This window comes from Cebus imitator, unplaced genomic scaffold, assembly GCF_001604975.1.
Source record: "Cebus imitator isolate Cc_AM_T3 unplaced genomic scaffold, Cebus_imitator-1.0 Scaffold118, whole genome shotgun sequence".
NCBI lineage: Eukaryota > Metazoa > Chordata > Mammalia > Primates > Cebidae > Cebus > Cebus imitator.
In genome coordinates, this window is record NW_016107433.1 from 5,628,306 (window position 1) to 5,649,772 (window position 21,467).

The 21,467-nt window shown below is 39.5% G+C and overlaps 1 protein-coding gene across 2 annotated transcripts in view; it reads left to right on the top strand.

Annotated features, from left to right (window-relative positions):
- PMFBP1 (polyamine modulated factor 1 binding protein 1) overlaps positions 1-21,467 on the top strand; it is a 52,032-nt gene that overhangs the window by 8,536 nt on the left and 22,029 nt on the right. For both annotated transcript variants that reach the window (XM_037742343.1, XM_017539354.2), the window contains 4 exons: positions 8,849-9,097; positions 12,412-12,633; positions 18,693-18,863; positions 19,883-19,993. In XM_037742343.1, coding sequence (XP_037598271.1) covers positions 8,891-9,097; positions 12,412-12,633; positions 18,693-18,863; positions 19,883-19,993 — 711 coding nt within the window. In that variant the 5' untranslated portion in view covers positions 8,849-8,890. The remainder of the gene's footprint in view (positions 1-8,848; positions 9,098-12,411; positions 12,634-18,692; positions 18,864-19,882; positions 19,994-21,467) is intronic.

The following is a 21,467-nucleotide window of genomic DNA, read 5'->3' on the forward strand; positions in this document are numbered from 1 at the left end:
ATAAAGCAGGTCCTAGCTGCACAGACCTGTTGCTGGACACCCAAAGTTAGCCTCTGGGAGGCTGTGAAGCCACCACTGTGTTCTTCACTGTTTGTGGCCAAGAATCTGGCCTCTTTTCATTGCGTCTGTTAGAGTTCTCCCAGGACTTACCGCTTCACTATTGAAACCACAAATTGTTCCTCTGCAATGCCCTAGAAATACTACCAACAAAGCATTTCTACTTCATGTCATAAGCATTACTTTCCTCAGGAAGTCACAAATAGAGAAAAAATCCACTGGTTTCTTAAATGGATCTCAGGAAGAAGATTATCGTAATTTACTTCTTTCTAAATATTAACATTTTAGGATATTTCACCATTGCTGTCATGAGTTTTCTTATTCCCCCAGTCAGGAAAAGCCATGTGGCTTATAAATGTACCTGGCAACTTGGAAGGAGAAAGGTATTAAATTGCATTTTATTATTCTAATTGCCCAGAAGAAGGTCTAACAGCTTGAAACAAGCTTTCCCCTAGCACTTAGTGCAGAATTTAAATAGCAGACTACGCATACAAATACACAATTAGATGTAGACTTATACTCATCCACTTGGAAAATCCCTTTAAGATCTGCCTTCCACATGGAAATGTAATATGGAAACAAAAGGGAAACCAAGACTTTCTGAAATTCTGACTACTGTCTAACGAGGAGCTGGGGAAACAAGCAGGAGTTAGGACCACAATTATGTAAGAAGATTAAAATATTACATTAGATGTTATGTATAACAAAAGGAGTGGCAGGGAAGGGGTGAGTGATAGGAAAAAAAGCGACATGACCTTACAAATCAAGAATACATTATGCTCCTAATCTCAGGAACAGAGCAGGAAACAGAGTGAAGAGTGCTTTCTTAAAATTTGCACCTCACTTGCCTCACTGTAGAACTCACCCTGCCCAGGAATCAAAAGAGCATCTCAATTAAAGTGAAAGGAGAAAAGAACAACAGAGATATCATAATAAAATAATCAAACTCAGAAAAGAAAGGGCCTTTTGAGCCATATTCCCAGGTTGCATTCCCTGATGGGAGCATAGGGTACATGCCCTGATATTCAGTAGAGCTCAGATTGCCAAACTCATCTTTGAAGTGTACAGAGGACACTATTTTTAGCATTAATCTATATAAGGTAAGTTTGATTCCTGCAGATAAAAGTAATTCGTTGAATATGTGAAGATTAGTAGAATCTTGATGGGCATTATTACACAGTATCATTTTGAGTCATTGGGAATGAAAAAATATATATTTAATTGAATCTCCTGAATGCAGTCTGAAATCCTGGATTGGATATTGGAACAGAAAAAACACAGTAGTGAAAAAACTGGTGAAATCCAATAAAGTATAGTTCATAGTAATGTTCCAACATTAATTTCTTAGTTTAGACAAATGTACCCACTTATTTAAGAAGTTAACCTTAGGGAAAGCTGTGTGAAGAACGTATGGGAACTCTCTGTGCTACTTTTACAATTTTCCTGTAAATCAAAAATTATTCACTGGGCGCGCTGGCTCACACTTGTAATCCCAGCACTTTGGGAGGACGAGGCGGGTGGATCATGAGGTCGGGAGTTCGAGACTAGCCTGGCTAACAGGCTAGTCTCTACTAAAAATACAAAAATCCACTGGCCATGGTGGCGGGTGCCTGCAGTCCCAGCTACTCAGGAGGCTGCAGAAAGAGAATCACTTGAACCCAGAAGGCAGAGGTTGCAGTGAGCCGAGATTGGGCCATTGCTCTCCAGCCTGGGCAACAAGAGTGAAACTCCGTCTCAAAAAAAAAAAATTATTTTAAAATACATTTATTTTTAAAGTGAATTTCAGGCAAACAGAAGTCACTAGTGAGAATAATGTCTAAATCAGAAAGATGCATCTAAAATTAATTCATGTCACTTAAACACACAGTTCTATGCTCTACTGGTACAAGGAAGTACAAGAAATGCAATTTGTAGAAGACGTAAAAAGTAACAGATAAGGTTGGATGTGGTGGCTCACGCCTGTAATCCCAACACTTTGGGAGGACGAGGCAGATGGATCACCTGAGTTCGAGACTAGCCTGGCCAACATGACAAAACCCTGTCTCTACTAAAAATACAAAAATTAGCCAGGTGTGTTGGCAGGTGCCTATAATCCCAGCTACTCAGGAAGCTGAGGCAGAAGAATCACTTGAACCCTGCAGGCAGAGGTTGTAGTGAGCCAAGATAGTGCCACTTCACTCCAGTCTGGGTGACAGAGCAAGACTTCATCTCAAAAAAAAAAGTAACAGATAAACCTATCCAGTGATATAAGGCTAAAGTAAAGTTCCAAGGGAATATCTCATTTACCTCAAAGATAGGAAAAGAAGTTCATGAAAATGACTGAAAAAGTGATTTAGTCCTCATCTGTGCTAATGGTTGCTGCTGCTACCTCTTGAACAAGGAGAAACTGATTCAAAAGCCAATAACGCCTCATGCAATTCAGCTCAAGTTTGAAGATTTCCTAGATTGTCCCATAGACCTCAATACCAAGAACTGAAAATCACAAATGTAATAGATAATTTTGTATGAAAAGGTCAATTATAAAGCATTTAGATTTTTTCTTTTTTCTTTTTTTTTTTTCCCCATTTATTTATTTTATTGCATTTTAGGTTTTGAGATTTTTTCAACTATACAAATATATTCTCTGGGTTCTGCTATAGCCCAGACAGTGTTAATTTTTTCTTCCTATTGTGGGTTTTGGTCCCCTCCCCAGGAAATTATTTCAATTTGATGTGTCCAACTCTTAAGTTTCTTAGTAAAGAAAAAAATCTCCATTAAAAAAAAGACAGTGAGACTTTTTGGTTCTTAAATAAAAAAAAAAAATCATTGGGGATTTAGTTATCAGAACAATGCCAACCTAGTCAGTGCAAACTAGAGCAGGGAATAAAATGGTTAAAAAGTATTTTGAAAATCCAGCTTTAGGCAAATCAGCAGGGCCTGATGACATACTTCGAAGAGTACTTAAGGAATTGGCAGGTGTTATTACATCGCTGCTAGTGATTATTTTTGAGAACTCAAAAGGATAAAGAAAGTCCCTGTAGGCTGAAAAAGGGTAAATGAAGTGCTCATCTTTTTAAAAAGGGAAAAAGGACAATCCTGGTAATTATAGACCTGTCAGCTTAACTTCGATACAAGGAAAATACAGAACTTAACATCAATCAATTAGCATCAACTTGAAAAGCACAAAGTATTGGGTGGAAACCAACGTGACTTTTCAAAAGGCAAATCATGCCAGGCCAATTAATTTCCTTCTGTGATCAAGTGGTCACATAGGCAAGGAAGGAGCAATAGCTATAATCTCTTTGACCACAAGTAGGGCTGAAAGGTTGACTAAATATTGGAACAGGTTCCTATGGACAGCCAGCAGTCCCCATCTTTTCAAGCAGCTGAGACCTGGATAGAAATCCAGCTGAGAAACCTGGTAGACCAGATGGCCTCCAGAATCACATCTCTCACCAGATGGTCATTTTAAGAACTAATCTTACCTCTGTAAAATCATTTCCAACGTGCTTATTTTCTTCAGATCTCAGTTTAAAAGTCAAAGAAGACTCTAATAAAATATCTGTGTCTTCATTAGAAAGAACGTTTTTTAAAAAAAGACAAAGAAGCAATAGGAAATAAGTTGGTGCCTTTGTGATACTGCTGTTCAGCACATTTGTAAGTGAAGTGTAGGCTTAATCCATAGTGTGTGATTTTCTATTCCTTTAGAATTTAGAAAAATAAACTTTTGAATACATAACGATAAACAAGTAGAAACTTAATAGGTCTCAAATAAGTCTAGGCATTTCTCCAAGTCTTTGAAATTTGATTCCTCTAAACCCATTGATACCTATAGTGTACAAATGTTTAAAATTCCTATCCAAAGAATTCTAGTTTCTCTGCAGATATAAGCAGTCCTTGGATCTTTATAACCAGGCAAATTAGGTCAGGTGCTATATTTGTCCTGTACTGGAAGAGATGCATAAATTCTCATCATCTGGCTAGCCCATCATGTTGCCTCAGACCAAAATTAAACCCAGAAGATTCAATATGACCTCTGGGGAAGATAAAGCATTGACATTTCAACAGTATCCCTGCCAGGCTGCTAAGCTTTATACACGTCATTTAGGAAAAGGCATTTATTTCCCACAGGAAGCTTTAAGGCCAAAGAGCAATTCTAAACATACCTAAGTATAGATGGGGGTACCAGGTACTAGAGGGGAAGCCCTAAAGGGAGAGAGAGTTTGACTTCTTTTCAAAGAAGGGCACTTCTCTCATTCTGGGCAATGAAGAAAAAATAGGGACACGGAAGGAAAGGGAAGCAAAGAATGAATATGCAACAGGAGACCACAGTTAGTTTTCAGCTGGGTCATACACACTCAGCAGTGGACAGGTGCTTACAAAGCCAAAGAAAAAGGATTATGGCAAAATCTGATAAGGTTTTTTTTTTTTTTTTTTTTAAAGACAGTGTCTTGCTCTGTTGCCCAGGATGGAGCGCAGTGGTGTGATCACAGCTCACTGCATCCTCAAACTCCAGGGCTCAAGTGATACTCTCACCTCAGCCTCCCAAGTAGCTGGGACTACAAGCATGGCTAATTTTTTTTTTTTTTTTTTTTTTTTTTTTTGACAGAGTGTCACTCTTGTTGCCCAGGCTGGAATGCAATGGTGTGATCCTGGCTCACTGCAACCTCTGCCCCCTGGGTTCAAGTGATTCTCCTGCTTCAGCCTCCCAAGTAGCTGGGATTCCAGGTGCCTTGCTTTTTTTTTGTTTTTTTTGTTTATTTTTTTTTTTTTTTTTTTTTTTGACAGAGTGTCACTCTGTTACCCAGGCTAGAGTGCAGTGGCGCCATCTCAGCTCACTGCAACCTGCACCTGCTGGGTTCAAATGATTCTCCTGCCTCAGCCTTCCGAGTAGCTGGAACTACAGGTGCACACCACCAAGCCCAGCCAATTTTTGTATTTTTAGTAGAAACAGTGTTTCACTATGTTGGCCAGGATGGTCTCAATCTTTTGACCTCATGATCCACCCACCTTGGTCTCTGAAAGTGATGGGATTGCAGGCGTGAGCCACTGTGCCCAGCCAATTTTCTTATTTTTTGTAGAGATAGTGGTCTTGCTATGTTGCCAAGGCTGGTCTTGAACTCCTCATCTCAAGCCATCCTCCCACTTTGGCCTCCCAAAGTGCTGGGATTATAGGGATGAGCCACCATGCCTGGCCTGATAAGCATTTTATTGGGTATATACTAAAATAAGCCCTTCTGAATTAACCCTACTCCAGGATGTTCACCCCTTTGCATTAATTCTGTCCATGTTAAGTACTTATTTGTGATCATGTTTCTTTCCAAGTAGCTCCCCACCCTCCTAACTTACTATGTAAGCAGGAGGACTCAGGCTCTTCAGAAGCCCCTCTATCTATGAATATGCACATACACATACGTTCATGTACACACCACACACACTACTCCCAACTCCCTTCTCTCCAGACATCATTCACAGATGAGTTGTGAGAATAGCAATATTCTTATCTTGAAAAAATTGAGAGCGTTTAACAACAACATTGAATATAAATGCTGGCAATTATAGCTACACAAAGTAAATACAAAATTTAGCTTTGCTCAGCTTAGAAAAGAAGTCTCATCAACTTTCCTCCAGTGACATACACTGGATATTCAGGTCAAGAGTTCAGTGTGTCTTTGCCTAGAATTTCTTTTGCCTGGTGACCATAGTGGGTCCATTTTCTCTGTCTGTCTTCTCAATTCTGAGGCACTTAGGATGAGACACTTTCCTGGAAAGGGTCATTCAGATTGTACTGACACAATCAACTATCATCTTTCTGGCTCTGCACTGGACTGAGCCTCCTTTACCTTCTCTGTGCTGCCACCACCACTGTCAATAGAGATTTTCTGTCTTTCAGGTCCCAGCTCTTACTGAATTAATCTCATTAAAATCCATCTCTCCAGTTATTCAAACCAAAACCCTGGTATCATCTGTTATGGATGACTATCATGTCCCACAATCCAACCTGTAACCCGGCAGCAAATCCTGTGGCCTGTCATTTCAAGATACATCTAGAACCCAACAACTTCTCTTACCCTCCATTGCTACCATCTTGGTCCACGCCATCATCCTTTGTTGTCTGGGTTTTTGAAGTAGCCTCCTGTCTGGTCCCCCTGCTTCTGTCTTTGCCGGCCTAGAGCTGATTTCCAATAAACAGTGAGTGTGTCCTTTGTAAAAGCTCAGGGAGATCATTTGCTCCTCTGCTCAGTACCTTCCAATGGTCTTTCATCTCCCCAAAAGAAGTTAAAGTCTCGAGAATGGCTATATGATCCTAAAGAGCTCACCTCCTTTTCCTATCTGACTCCATCAGGCACACCTTTCCCCCTTACTTTCTCTGCTCCAGCCAGAAAAAAAAGTGGCTGCAACCCCTGGGGCTCCTCAAATACCACCAGGTATGCTTCCACCTCCAGGGCTCTCTGTCCCTGGAGCATTCCAGATGCCTTCTTTTGCCTCCAAGTTTTGGTTTAAATGTCAGCTTCACACTTTGGTCCTCCATGCAAACATTTAATTCAAAAATATAACCTCCTCCATCCTGGCATTCCGCATCCTCCTCCCCTGTTTCACTCTCACCGATTGCATTTTGACCTTCTAATACACTATGTATATATACTTGCTTAGTTTTCTCTCTCCACATATTAGATGTGAACTCCACAAAGCTGGGGATTTTGTCTGTTTCTTACACTGTTATATCCCTATTTAGCTAGTGTAGTGCTTGATGTAGTAGTTGTACCACAATATTTGCTGAGCACATTAACTAAATGAAAATATACCCACACAAAGGCTAGTATATGGTTAATGTTCACAGCAGCAGTATTCATAATAGCCAAAAACTGAAACAACCCAAATATCCATCAACTGGTGAACAGATAAACCTAATGTGGTATATTTATACAACAGAATACTGTTCAGCAATGAAAAGGAATCAGATACTGATTCTTGCTGCAACCTGGATGAGCCTCTAAAACATTATGCAGCTGGACACAGTGGCTCACACCTGCAATCCCAGCACTTTGAGAGGTCAAGGCAGGCAGATCCCATGAGCTGGAGACCAGCCTGGCCAGCATGGCAAAACCCCATCTCTACTAAAAATACAAAAATTAGCTGGGTGTGGTGGTGCTCACATGTAATCCCAGCTAGTAGGGAGGCTGATGTATGAGAATCACTTGAACCAGGGAGGTGGAGGTTGCAGTGAGCCAAGATTGCACCAGTACACTCCAGCCTGGGTGACAGAGGAAAACTCTATCTTCAAATTAAAAAAAAAAAAGCTAAGTTAAAGAAGCCAAAAAATTATATATTAAACAGATCCGTAAGTGAAACGTCTAAAAAAGGCAGAAAATCCATAGAGGCAGGAAGCAGATTTGTGGTTGCCTAGAGCTGGGGGAAAGAGAAGGAGTGACTGAAAATGGGCATGAGGAAATTCTGGGGGATGATAGAGATGTTCTAAAACTGGATTGTAATGATGGTCACACAATTCTATAAGTTTATTACAAGTCATTGAATTGCACACTTAACAATGGTTGCATTTCATGATATATAAAGTATACCTCAATAAATCTGTTTTTTAAAAGTTAATTTAAAAATTTGAAAGCCATTGCATTAGAAGGACTCTGTTAATGAGGCCAAGGCCACAGGCTCAAAGCCTTGGGAGCCAATGAGATTACTTGGACTCTATTTTCATTTCTTTCATTCAATACATAGGTATGTATGAATCTCTAATCTAGGCCCCAGAAGAGCAGACATGACCCTGCCCTCCAGGAGTTTATAATCTAATTAGAAGTTAAAATGCACAGAAATAGTTACAGACAAAATATAGAATACCACATTAAGGACATGCTAGTAAAATCTGTGGTATTGGAGCAAAGATAGCTTTGAAGGGAAAAAACAGGAAGGACAGCAGGATTTAAACAGAATCTTAAAGAATGAGTAGGAGGAGAATAAGCAAGGTTGGACACTAAGGACTGCCTACAGGCTACCTCTTTATCTACCTTTCCCTCACATGTCACTGCCGTAAGGGATGATGGAAAATACAGAACATATAGATGCATCATCAACTCAGGGATGTGTCCTACCAGCAGAATACCTGGCACAACATAGGTGCCTAGTCTGTGTCTAATGAATGAATTAATGAATAAAGGAATGAAAATGTAGGATGAGACAAGCAGCATTTCAGGTAAATTATGAATTAGCAGGAAGAGTTCACACCACACACACACACACACACACACACACACACAGAGTAGCATCTGCAAAGTCACATCTTCCTTCAGGAGAAGGAGACAGAGTCAGTGCCCAGATGTACCTGAACAATATCTCTGCCTCTCATTTTCCAGCATTTCATTCCAATAATTCACTCTTGACTCCTTGCAATGCTCCTTTACCCGGGGATTTTTAATGCCAATTTTAGTCCAAGAACTGTGGCCAGAAGTCCATTTCCTCCCAAGTCACTTGTGTTATCTTTATATAGGAAGGCAACACATCAGCATATTATTACACATATCTCCCTAGGTCCTTTATGTATATGTTTTTTCTTCTGACCTAAATAATAAGATTTCGATGGATAAGAACCATTATTTTTCTTCTATTGAATTATTCTTACAGAGTGGGAATGCTAAGTGATACATTTCCTTGTGAATAGAGTGAAATGTTTAATAAGTTTTCTGTAGATAAAAAGATGGATAGATGGATGTGAAAGATTGAACAAATGAAAAAATCCAGGAATGAATAAATCCTCAGTTATAATCTAAATCCTTTTCTGTGTATCCTGTGTCTATTGTAGAACAAGAAGCAAGCACAGGCATTAGCATTCGAGGAGTCAGAGATGGAGTTTGGGTCCAGTAAACAGTGTCATCTGAGACAACTCCAGCAACTGAAGAAAAAACTGCTGGCCCTTCAACAAGAACTGGAGTTTCGCACAGAGGAGTTGCAGACTTCTTACTGTTCTCTCCTGCAGTATCAGTCCATCCTAGAGAAGCAGACTTCCGACCTGGTTCTTCTGCACCATCACTGCAAACTGAAAGAAGATGAGGTATAGACAGATTAACCATGGAAATACCCCACATTCTCAGGTACCTGCAGAAATCAGACCAAGCCCACTAGAAAGCAGATGCTGGACTTAGGAGAGCTTTGCAACTTCTCGAGCAGGTTTTATAAAGCTTCCTTCTTTAATTCTTGATCTTTTTGAAGCTGAGCAGAAGGAAACTAAACTGAATGGCATAACTGGGTGAGAGCTACAGTATTCATGCATGTGGAATATGTGGAGTGTATATGCAGGCGTGCGTGTGTGTGTGTGTGTGTGTGTGTGTGTAAGTCCATCTTCTCCATCCTATTACCATTGCAATTTAAATGCAAAAGACTGTAGGTCTCTGAGGGTTACAAAAGAGGTATAAGATACATTAAATCCACCATTTTTAGAAAAATAAGGTCTTGATAACATATAAATTCCTGGCACCTACACAGTAGGTAACATAACCAGACATTGAATGCAGGTCAGTCATTGAGAGTACTAGATAATTTTTTCAGACTGAGGTTTTAGATCATATAGATTTCACTTAAGTATATTTAGGATATTAATTCCCTTTCATGTTCCAGGGTGGTATTTTCTAAGCCAAAGAGTAGCATCTCTGTAGAATCCCAAGTAAATTCCAAGGACCCAAAGCTGCAGCACTGAAACCACTTGAGCAGTACAATAAACCATGGGTTCTAAGTGATGGGCCAGGCACACTCTTCCATCCTGGGGTTTCCCTTGGCATTTTCTTTCTTTAGATTTAAAGATAAAATTGCAAGGAGTTAGGTTCCTCTTGGAAGGACAGAGAAGAAAAAAAAAATTCAAGGAGTGTTTTGGATGGTGCTGTTGCTTAAGGACTAACTTCAAGGACTTCAGGAGGGACCTTAAAGACCATCGACTTTTTAAAAAGGAAATATGATCTAGTGAAAATTTGCTGAAAAGAACTGAGAGTGGGAGGAACAGAGAAAGGTTGTCCTAATCCTACAAATATAATCTGTGACTAAACCTGTGAGTACAAACATAGTTTTTTAAAAAGATAGCGCAGAGCTGTGTTAAAACTTACTGGTTCACGACAACTGAAACAAAAGGTCCAACCTGGATAAAGCAACCTTGAACGAGTTGGGATTCTATTTAGCTGCATGTAACAGGAAATAAATAAGATACTTTATTTCTATGTCATATGTAAAAAGGTCAAAGACAGGTGGTCTGTTGCTGTCATGGCAACTGCATGTGTCATCAGATACCTAAGGATCTATCCTTGGGTTCCACCATCATCAGCTCAAGGCTTCCATTCTCCAAGTCTCCTTGGAGGTGCCTGCTGGACCTCCAACCATCACATCCTTTCTTTTGAAACAAAGTCTCACTCTGTTGCCCAGGCTGGGGTGTAGTGGCGCAACCTCAGCTCACTGCAACCTCTGCCTCCCGAGTTCAAGTGATTCTCCCGTCTCAGCCTCCTGAGTAGCTGGGATTACAGGCACATGCCAGCACACCAAGCTAATTTTTGTATTTTTAGTAGAAATGGGGTTTTACCATGTTAGCCAGGATGGTCTTCAACTCCTGACTTCGGGTGATCTGCCCATCACAGCCTCCCAAAGTGCTAGGATTGAAGGCGTGAGCCACCATGCCCAGCCACATCCTTGTTCCAAATAATCCAGATAAATGGCCAGGGGACCAGGTGACAAGGGTGGAAGGGAAAGACACATTCCCCTCCTTTTAAGGACACTTTCCAGAAGCCACAACACCTTCACTTAACTATTACTGACCAGAATTAGTCACATGGCAACAGCTACTTTCTAGGAAGCCTAAGAAATGTGGTGTTTTAGGAGGTGCATTGCTGCCCCCAATAAAGTCAAGGTTCTATTACTAAGGAAGAGTAGGAGAGTAGATATGGGACTTGGCAAATAACAGTCACTTAAGATCCCAAACCGGGAAAGCATTGAGAAAATCACTTTAGCATTCTGCCAAGTTCCCCCAATGTCTCACACAGCCTCATCAAACTTCTCTCTAAGGTTGGGTTCACTACGCAGCAGACTCTAAGACAAGGATATAAATACAAGTAACTAATTCCAGAGATGATTCCTGGAAGCACATGAGCGAGTGAGTCAAGAAGAACAGGAAGCACATAAAGGACATCAGTATTGAGCAGACTGCTTGCTCAGTCCCTTAGAGACAGTGTAGAACATGCCTCAGAGTGAACCCACCAACACACCCCAGTCATTGGTTGAGGGCTTCTCCTGAGGGCATTAACTCCCAAGACCTTCTAATCTACCCTGTCTTGCCTCTCTGACTGTAAGGGCTCCTGTGGTCAGAGAAGCCCTCGGGCAGAGTTGAATAAGCTTGCAGTGGGAATGGGGTTAGCTTGCAAAGAAATAGCAAGCGCCCAGGGGATATGGGCTGGCCACTGACAGCTTCAGTTACAATATTTGAATATAAAATATTCCTCTCCTCTTCTTACTTAGTGGACACCTTACATGAAGTTATCCTTTCCTAAGAAGAATCTCAAATGACAAGCAGCAATTATAATTAGCTTCAACTAATGGAACGTGTTCTATCAGCATTCTATGTTGGATTATTTGAACTAATATGAAGCCTTCCTTAATGACTATTCTGCTGTTAACTCCTTCAACACATAAAATTCAAGTCACACTATTTAGCACACTCAACTACCTACAGCTGTTTACTCATTTTAAATCTTATCTCCCCAAGATTGTGAAAGTTTTAAATTCTTTGAGGGGTGAGCATATGTCTACTATATGTATATATCTCCTCTGCACTTAACACAATGCTCATGAGCTTTCAATAAATATGTCAGTTCGTTGACTACTTGCTGAGGAAGAAAAGAAATCTAAATAAGGACTGAGCAAATCCCAGAGGAACTTTGGGTCATGGTCCCCACCTGTCTCTTGGAAATTTGGTTGACATGGTCCTGTGTGCAGGAGGAAGTCTACATTTTCTAAATTTGACCTCTAGAGAATGCCTGGGAAAGAAAGAATACTGGCATTTCAAGCCCTTTAAAAAAAATGGAGTTATACAAATTCATTCCTATTAATCAACTAGCAAGTATCTGTTGAGTTCCTACCACATGCTGAGCAGGATGGGAAATAAATATGGTCCCTGCCTTGAGGGAGCTTACCTCTAACTATGGCCATCTTTTTTATTTCTAATCATTAACATCTTGATACATGCTGTAGCGTTCAGATCTGTGCAGCCTCTCTTCTGTTCATCTGGTCTTCTGGTTTAGATACAAGACTTCTCTGCAGGGAGCCTTACAACCACATCCTTTCCTTGTTAGATGATTCCATGGGCTCAATATGGATTTATTCCTACACCTACAGGTGATTCTCTATGAGGAGGAAATGGGAAATCACAACAAGAACACAGAGGAGAAGCTCCATTTGGCACAAGAGCAACTCGCCTTGGCCGGGGACAAGATCGCCTCCCTAGAAAGGAGCTTAAGCCTCTACAGGGATAAATACCAGTCTTCCCTAAGCAACGTCAAATTACTAGAATGCCAAGTGAAGATGTTGGAGGGGGAGCTCAGTGGGATCATTGGTCAGGTAGGACTTAAGCCATGCCATTCAATCCAGGCAAGTGGACATGCTCCCAAGTGGTCCCCTCAGACAGTCCCAGCCTTCTCCACTGGAAACCCAAACCTCAACCCAGATATCACTTCCTGCCCTTGATTTTGTAGACCTCAGCTTTTGAACCTCCAGCTTTCACATCTCCTGAAAGATTGCTTCTTCAAATTTTGAGGCTCTTTAATTAATACAAACAGCCATCACTTCAAATAAGGCCAAAAGAGAATTACCAAATAAGCTCTAGCCCGCAGTTCCCCTTGGGGTTAGCCAAGCCTCTGTTGAGATTGCATCACAGCTCATCTCCCTCTGCTCAACCCTGCCTCCTTCCTCTTCGTTTCACATGTTAATACCCGCAGCTGTCCCTAACAAGGTCCAATCTTTTCTTGGTTCTCATGGGGGTCCGGCAGGGGGCTCTACTAGACCACAGTACTCATGAACACCACAATTTCAGGATCAAATAGGAGGAAAAAGCTATGAAACATGGGAAAAGAAGAGTCAAAACACCTGATTTATTTCTTTTTTCTTTTAATTGCTGTTTTAATTCCACAAGCAATACAATTATTATAGGCTCTCTAGACAGAAGTGCAGAGATTAAATATGAAAGTCTGCGTTGAACCTCTTCCCCATCATTCTCCCCTTCTTAGGTAATCACTTGACTCATGTGTTGAGAATCCGCTAGGGGCTTGTGCTATATACAGTTACATATATAAATGGGCAGGAGGTTCTTTTTATCTAAGTGGTTATTTATCAATGTGGTTTTGCAATTTACTTTTAAAATGCACATTTTTTTTTTTTTTTTTTTTTTTTTTTATAAAAGGGTTTTTCTTTTTTTTTTTTTTTTTTTTTTTTTTCCGAGACAGGGTCTTACTCTGTTGCCAAGGCTGGAATGCAGTGGTGTGATCTTGGCTCACTGTGGCCTCCTCCATCCAGGTCCAAGTGATTCTCCCAACTCAGCCTCTAGACTAGCTGAGACTACAGTCGCACACCACCGTGCCCAGCTCATTTTTGTATTTTTAGTAGAGACAGGGTTTCGCCATGTTAGCCAGGCTGTGCTTAAACCCTTAACCTAAAGTGATCTGCCCACCTCAGCCTCCCAAAGTGCTGGGAATACAGGCATGAGCCACCGCGCCCAGCTTAAAATGCACATCTTAACAACTTAATTTACTTACTACCTTGTATTTGGTAGTATGGATGTACCACCTACTGACCTGTGTTTTCCTCTCTTTTACAAACAAGCTGTAATTACCTTCCTATTTCTGTTCGATAATTCTTGAAATGTGATTGCTGGATCAAAAGATATGCTTATTTTTATTGTTTAAAGATACTTCTAAGTTATATGTCAAAAAGGTTCTACCAGTTTACACTTTTACCAAGAATAATTAAGAGAGTGTATTTTCCCACACCCATCTGCACTGTATGTTTTCATTCTTTTAAGATTGTGCTAAACCCTGATGGGTAAGGGGAAAACGTTCACTGGTTACAATTTTCGTTTCCTTAGTTCTAATAGTTGCAGGTTGGGTTCCCCAAGAAGCCAACTCTAGGACACAGTAGTGTGCAGGACATTTCTGGGAGAGCTCTTGGTATTAACACCTGTAAAAGGAAGGAGAGGAAACCAAGGTTGGGCAAAGGAAGAATCTGGGATGCAGTCTCAAAAAAGGCCTCCGCCAACCCCACAGAGCAGCGGGCTGGATGAACCTTCAGAGCCTTGCTAAATTGAAGGGAAGGGAGCTGGCTTTTAAGACTCCATGTTGATCAGTTATGGGATGTGCTTGGCCTTGGGCAAAGCAGTTTTCTTCAGCCCACACAATCCCCCAGAAAGGCAGTAAGTCCTTCATCGCCAAAGGGGATCTGGAAGGCCCAGCAGTCTCCACCACACTAATGAAGTATTGAGCACTATTCAAAAGCATATTGGTCATATGGATTTCTGTTTTATGAATTCCTTGTTAACCCATTTTTTACTGGGTTGTTAGTCTTTTTTGTATTTGTTTATAGGCGCTTCTTAATGTATTACAGGTAATAATGCTTCATTACATATGTTGCAAATATTTTCTCCCAGTCTGTAACTTTTCATTTTACTTTATTAATGGTATTTTTCATCATACAGAAGATTTTAATTCTTTATAAAAAAGAAGTTGAATCCATCACTCCTTCTTTATAAATTCTAGGTTTTATGTTTTGCTTAAAAATGCCTTCACTACCCTCCAGATTGTAAAAGTTTATTGTATATTCTATTAGCACTTTTATAATTTGCACTTTTATGTTTTTATCTTTAGTCCATCTGGAATATATATATTATATGTATAATGACATAAGGCTCTAATTTTATTATGTAAATGGATCTCCAGTGGTCCCTTATTTATTGAACATCCCAACCCTTCCACAATGATTCAGGTACCAGCTCACAAACCGATTCTTCTGCACCCAGGACCTTCTCTGGACTCTGTATTCTTTTTATCTTTTTGCTAGTTTCTGCTCCAGTGTCAGAGTTTTCTAGTGACCATAACTGGTAGCTTGTTTTAATAGCTCTTTTTAGGACAGGTCCTCCTTCACTCTTCTACGCTTTCCATTCTTTTCTTGGCCATTTTTTTTATTTCTTCTCTTAATGAAATTTAGATTTATGTTGACTAACTTTCAAATTATGTATTAATTTGGGGGAAATCAGCATGCCCTATGGAACATGACATATTTCTACTTTTATGCAAGCTTTCTTGTGTCCTTCAGTAAGATTTTTTTCTCTGTAGATCTCACATATTTCTTGCTGTTTATTCCTAGACATATTTCTGTGTTACTGGTTTTATAAATGGGATCTTTTATACATTTAATTTTATTAATGTTTTTTTGAGACAGAGTCTCACTCTGTCGCCCAGTCTGGAGTGCAGTGAGGCAGTCTCTGCTCATTGCAACCTCCATGTTTTGGGTTCAAGCGATTCTTCTGCCTGAGCCTTCCAAGTAGCTGATACTACAGGCGCGTGCTACCACAACCAGCTAATTTTTGTATTTTTGCAGAGGCAGGGTTTCGCCATGTTGGCCAGGCTGTGCTTAAACCCTTAACCTAAAGTGATCTGCCTACCTCAGCCTCCCAAAGTGCTGGGATTACACATGTGAGCCACCATGCCCAGCTTAATTGTATTGATTATTACTGATATATAGGAAAACTTCTCTCTTCTCCTGCCACCTTACTGAGCCCTTTTACCAGATTTTCACTTGACTGTCTTGGATTTTCTTAAATTGCTTTCCCTTTCAAAATTTACACAACTTGTTTTCCAACTTATCACATTGACCAGCACCTCTAGAGCAATGTAGAATTGTGGCCTCTTTGCTTTGGTCCTCACTTTAAAGGAGGTATTTCTAGTATTTCACTATTAAGTATAATGCCTGTTCTTGGCTTCTTTTTAATAGCCTTTTTCAAATTGTAAGTATAACTGTTTATATTTAGCTTATCAAGAATTGTTATTAGGAATGAACGTTGAATTTTATCAGATGTTTTTATTAGCATCTATCCTTCAATGAAGCAGATTACACGAATAGATTTTCATATATCGAACAATTATGATCCTGGAATAAATCCTACTTGATCATAATATATTATTAATAATTTTAATGTGTTTTACTACATTTGTTAAAAGTTTATTTTTTGCATCCATTTTCAGAAACGAGATTAGTTTGATGGCTTAAATTTTTGTACTTTCCTCGCATATTGGTGTCTGGATTATGCCATTCTAATATATGAGTTGGAAAGATTTTTACCTTCTTTTAAATCTCTGGAACTGTTTATATTACATAGGAAATATCTATTTCTTTAATATTACAAATAAACCCAACTGTTTCTCATTACTGTACTTGGCAGTCCCTTCATCTCTTCTGCATTCTTGGAGTTTTCCTTTTGCTGTAAATAATTCCTTTGTAATTCTTTCAGAAACAATTGTTGGTGGCAGAAATTTCTCAATATTTCCATGTCTGAACAAGGTTTTTTCTGTCATCATCCTTGAATGCTAGTTTGGCTGGATATACAAACTTTCAATAGCACCTTCCCTTAAGTCTTCGAAGATACTGCTGCATTTCCTTGTACCACCCAGTACTAAAGATGCATTGTTAGATGTCAATGTATTTCTCATTTTTTGTAGATTACCTGTTTTATCTCTTTGAACACTGGAGGTTTTTAGGCTCAGGGTGTTTTAGTTTATTTCTTAAACCACTCAACACCACTAACCCTTTTAGTCTGAAGATCTACATTTTTCTTCACTTCAGAGAATCTTTTCTCCTATTCCTTTTAAATTAATTTCCATTTTTCATCCAGTAGTATTAAGAACATATTGAAACCTGTAGATATCTTCTTCCTTGGTAGCTTTGCTGTTATGTTTTCCAGTCATTTGCCCCCACAGACTCTGCATTATCTACATGAACATTATTTACAGTCCGTTTTAGATTTCCGCCTGGTCTTCCTGCAGCTTGCTCATGGGAGGCTTCCATGCTCAGTGAACATGAACTACTCCTAACTTTGCCTGAAAAAGCCTGGTTAGGGAGACAAGTTTAATGGGGAAGTGATCTACCATCCAAACTAGAATGCTTTGCTGTTTTTTTTTTTTTTACCGTGTATATCAATTTACCCCCTTATGAATGCAAACCAGTAAGAGGGCAGCAACATTCATGCATGATTTCAAATGATCTAGGGAAAGACATTTAAAACAAACAAACAAACATGGTTCTAGGAAAACAGCCATACTCATGTTGGTGACAGTGTTCAGTGGTACAATTTATTTGAAGGACAATAGTACAATATCCAAGTTTAAATATGATCTGGCAGTCCTACTGCTATGAATTTAATGGACACAATTACCAGAATAAATACTCAAAGATTTATATGCAAAAGCATTCCTTTCAGCTTTGTTTCAGAAAAAAAAATGTGGAAACAACCTATATTCTCATCAGTAGGAAACCAGATCAACACATTTAACAGCAATTTAAAAGAACAAGATAGAAGCACATCTACTACTACCATTGACAAATCTCTAACACATCTTGCTGAGTAAAGAAATTTTTTTATGTTCTAAAAAGCCAACATAATTTATATTGTACAGATTCATTTATATTATGTAAATATAGTAAAAAGTTCTAGATAAATAGGCACAGACTGTCATCTCTGGAAAGTAGAGAGAGAATGAAATTAGAAGCGATGGTCAAAGAAAAATTCAAATTTACCTGTAGTGTTACAATGTTTTAGAGATACAATATAAATATAATTACTTGTGTAATTTGAAATTCATTTTAAAAGAGGAGTAAGACAGATCAACAAGTAACAATATGAAAACTATCATAAATAAATTGTCAAGTGAAAACACAATGTTTAAATACTATATGAAAGACTCATTTGTTGGCCGAGTATGGTGGCTTTTGCCTGTAATCCCAGCACTTTGGAAGGCTGAGGCAGGTGAATCACCTGAGCCTAGGAGTTCGAGACCAGTCTGGCCAACATGGTGAAACCCTGTCTCTAGTAAAAATACAAAGAATTAGCCAGGTGTGGTGGTGCATGCCTGTAATTCCAGCTACTTGGGAGGCTGAGGCAGGGCAATCGCTTGAATCCAGTAGGTGGACATTGCAATGAGCCGAGATAGCGCCACTGCACTCCAGCCTGGATGACAGAGTGAGACTCTGTCTCAGAAAAAGAAAAAAAAAGACTCATTTTAAGAAAAAAGTGAGAATTATATGCCTATCCACATATGCATATACAAATATGCATAAAATATTTCCAAATGATATCCAAAAAGCTGGTAACATGGATTGTCATCGAGAAGGGGGCTTGAGTCATAGTTAGGATGTAGGAAGACTTACCTTTCAGTGTCTACTCTTGTGAACCATTTGGACCTTTTACCATGTATATGTACTAGTTAATATTTTTTCTTTTGTTAAGGAAACCATGATTTCCATATATGAATATAGACCTTTACAATGTAGGTCTAGAGATTTTCCATGCTCATGGAATTCTGAAGTAACTCACAAACTATAAACAAAACCAACCCATTAATTTTTAAATCTCCCAGGACCCTGAGAACAAGGGTGATCATTCAAAGGTGCGGATATACACTTCTCCTTGCATGATTCAAGAGCATCAGGAGACCCTGAAACGACTGTCTGAAGTCTGGCAAAAAGTCTCTGAACAGGATGATCTCATTCAAGAACTTCGAAATAAGCTGGCCTGCAGTAATGCTTTGGTAAGTGCCTTCTAGAACATGTCTCTGAGAGACCCACAATCAAGACGTGGGGAAGAAAAGGAGGGACAAAGAGTCACCTAAATTAATCTTTTTCACCAAGAATCCTCAAATGTGTTATATGTACTTACCTCACCTTCATCCATATTCTCCGTGATATGCATCTCCCCACCCACATAGTTTGAGATAAAGAATCTTAAAATCTCTCACACAACAACCTAATTGCCCATCAGTGGGGAAATGATTAAAGAGATTAAGAGAAATAATTAAAGAGATATTCCTATTGTGGAATAATATGCAACCAGTAAAAAGGACTAAGCACATCTGTAAGAGCTGCATGGAAGTAGGTTTGTGACTTATTGTCGAGAATAAGTTGCAGAGTCCCATATATAGTTCAGTCGTACTTTTGTTTTATCTCTGATCATAATGCTAATATATAAGTACAAACTAAATTTTCAATACTGTCCTCTCCCTTAGTGGAAGTGAGAGAGGGGAGAATAAGTGAAGAGGGGGTTTCACTTTTCCATGCTTGGGTTTTGTTTGAATTATTTTCAACAAATTCAAAAAAGCATAAAATTAAAACCAAAATTTCATATTTTTTAATTTTTGAAAAAAAAAGTATACACACAGTCACATACTCTATAAGGAAAAATTCCGTTTGTTTCTTATTTCTTCTTTAATTCTCAAACTTTGTATCCTGTCCTCTGGATAGATTAGGTACATCTCTCCATCACAGCCCCTGAAGAACCTTCTTCTGCCTCATCAAATGGACCACACGGAGGTTTAGGGGAGAGTGCAAGTTTGGGCATTGATGAACTTGAGACAAATCACATATGCCTTAGAGAACCTTGATTTAAGATGGGGAGCTTAATTCCTTCTCCCTACCCCACAGGGAGTGCCTGATGAATTGTATAATTCTACAACAAACTTATGCTGCAGAAAGGAACACTCTGAAATAATAGTCATGGTAACAAGCATGTTCCATTGATCATCCAGCATAACTGACCTAAGCTTATTTGCAGGTTCTGGAGCGTGAAGAGGCTTTGATAAAACTACAGGCAGACTTTGCTTCCTATACAGCCACCCACAGATACCCTCCTAGCTCCTCAGAAGAGTGTGAAGACATCAAAAAGGTGGGAGAAATTTGTTGATCTGTGCCCACTGGGATCAGGCTGAGCTGGGTTTTGACTCTGGACTTCCCTACTTATTTTTTATTTTTATTTGATAGTTTATATTTTATTTTATAAATAAAATATACACTGTTATAAAATATATACTGTTATATATTAAAAATAAAATAGAGTTATATAGATTTTATAAATAAAATATATACTGTTATATATTTTATTTTATAAATAAAATATATACTGTTATATATTTTATTTTATAAATAAAATATATAAAATTATACTGTGTATAATATATGGCAAACCCCAAAGACAGGCAGCATTCAATTTTGGAATTGCACCTATCTCTTCTAACAGTGCACTTAAGGGACACAGTACTTCTGTTGCCTTGCTAGATTCAAAAGGACCATCCAGCCTCCCAGTGTCTGGCTAGAGTTCAAAAGTAGCTAATTTAGAAAAGATTATTAATCCAATTTCATTCCCCCTGCTTTTTTTTTGAAAACTCACTGTTTGCAAAATTCAAAGCAGTATCAAAAGTTGATTCTAGTAAGAAATATGCAGTTAAACCCTGGAAACAAATAACAAGAATTGATCGGCCAGGTGTGGTGGCTCATGCCAGTAACCCTAGCACTTTGGGAATCCAAGGCCAGCAGATCACTTGAGGTCAGGAGTTTGAGACCCACCTGGCCAACATAGAGAAATCTCATCTCTACTAAAAATACAAAAATTAGCCAGGTGTGGTGGCACATGCCTGTAGTCCTAGCTACTAGGGAGGCCGAGGCAGGACAATCATTTGAACCCAGGAGGTCGAGGTTGCAGGGATATGAGATCATGCCACTGCGCTCCAGCCTGGGCCACAGAGTGAGACTCCATCTCAAAAAAAAAAAAAATGGATGAACCAGGAGTTAAAACATGGCCAGGTGTCCTCCTAGGTGAGATCCTGTTAAGTCAGTCCTGAATGAACTTGCTACCTGGCAAAGCCAGCCACAGGAGGCCACACTGGGCAGGTGCTGGCATGCCTGCACGCACCAAGACTGATGCCGAAATGGGGGCAAAGTGGGGTGGCAGAGGGAGTAAACAACACGTCAGCTCCCCAAGGGCTTCTCTAGTCGGGGAGGAGGAGACTCCTCTTTCCAGGACTTTTCAATCCCAGGAAGTTGGATGAACAAGGGATCAATATTGAACTTTGTAGTTCTTCCTTGGACATCTGTCAATATTTATTTTAAAGATCAGTTTCATGTTATTCACATCCTGACCTAGAGCAAAAAAATTTCATAAGACTCCTTTTTTTTTTTTTTTTTAATGAAACAAACTTCCCCAAGAAGCAGAATGCACCTTCCCCTGCTGTGTTATATTTCCTTTCCAAAGCCTCCATGCTCCCTGGGGCACCATCAGGAACGAGAGCCACATGTCAGCTTTTTCCAGCAGGCCTCTCCTCCCCTCGGCCAGTATAGCACAGTGTGGGGCTTCAAGTCCCTGC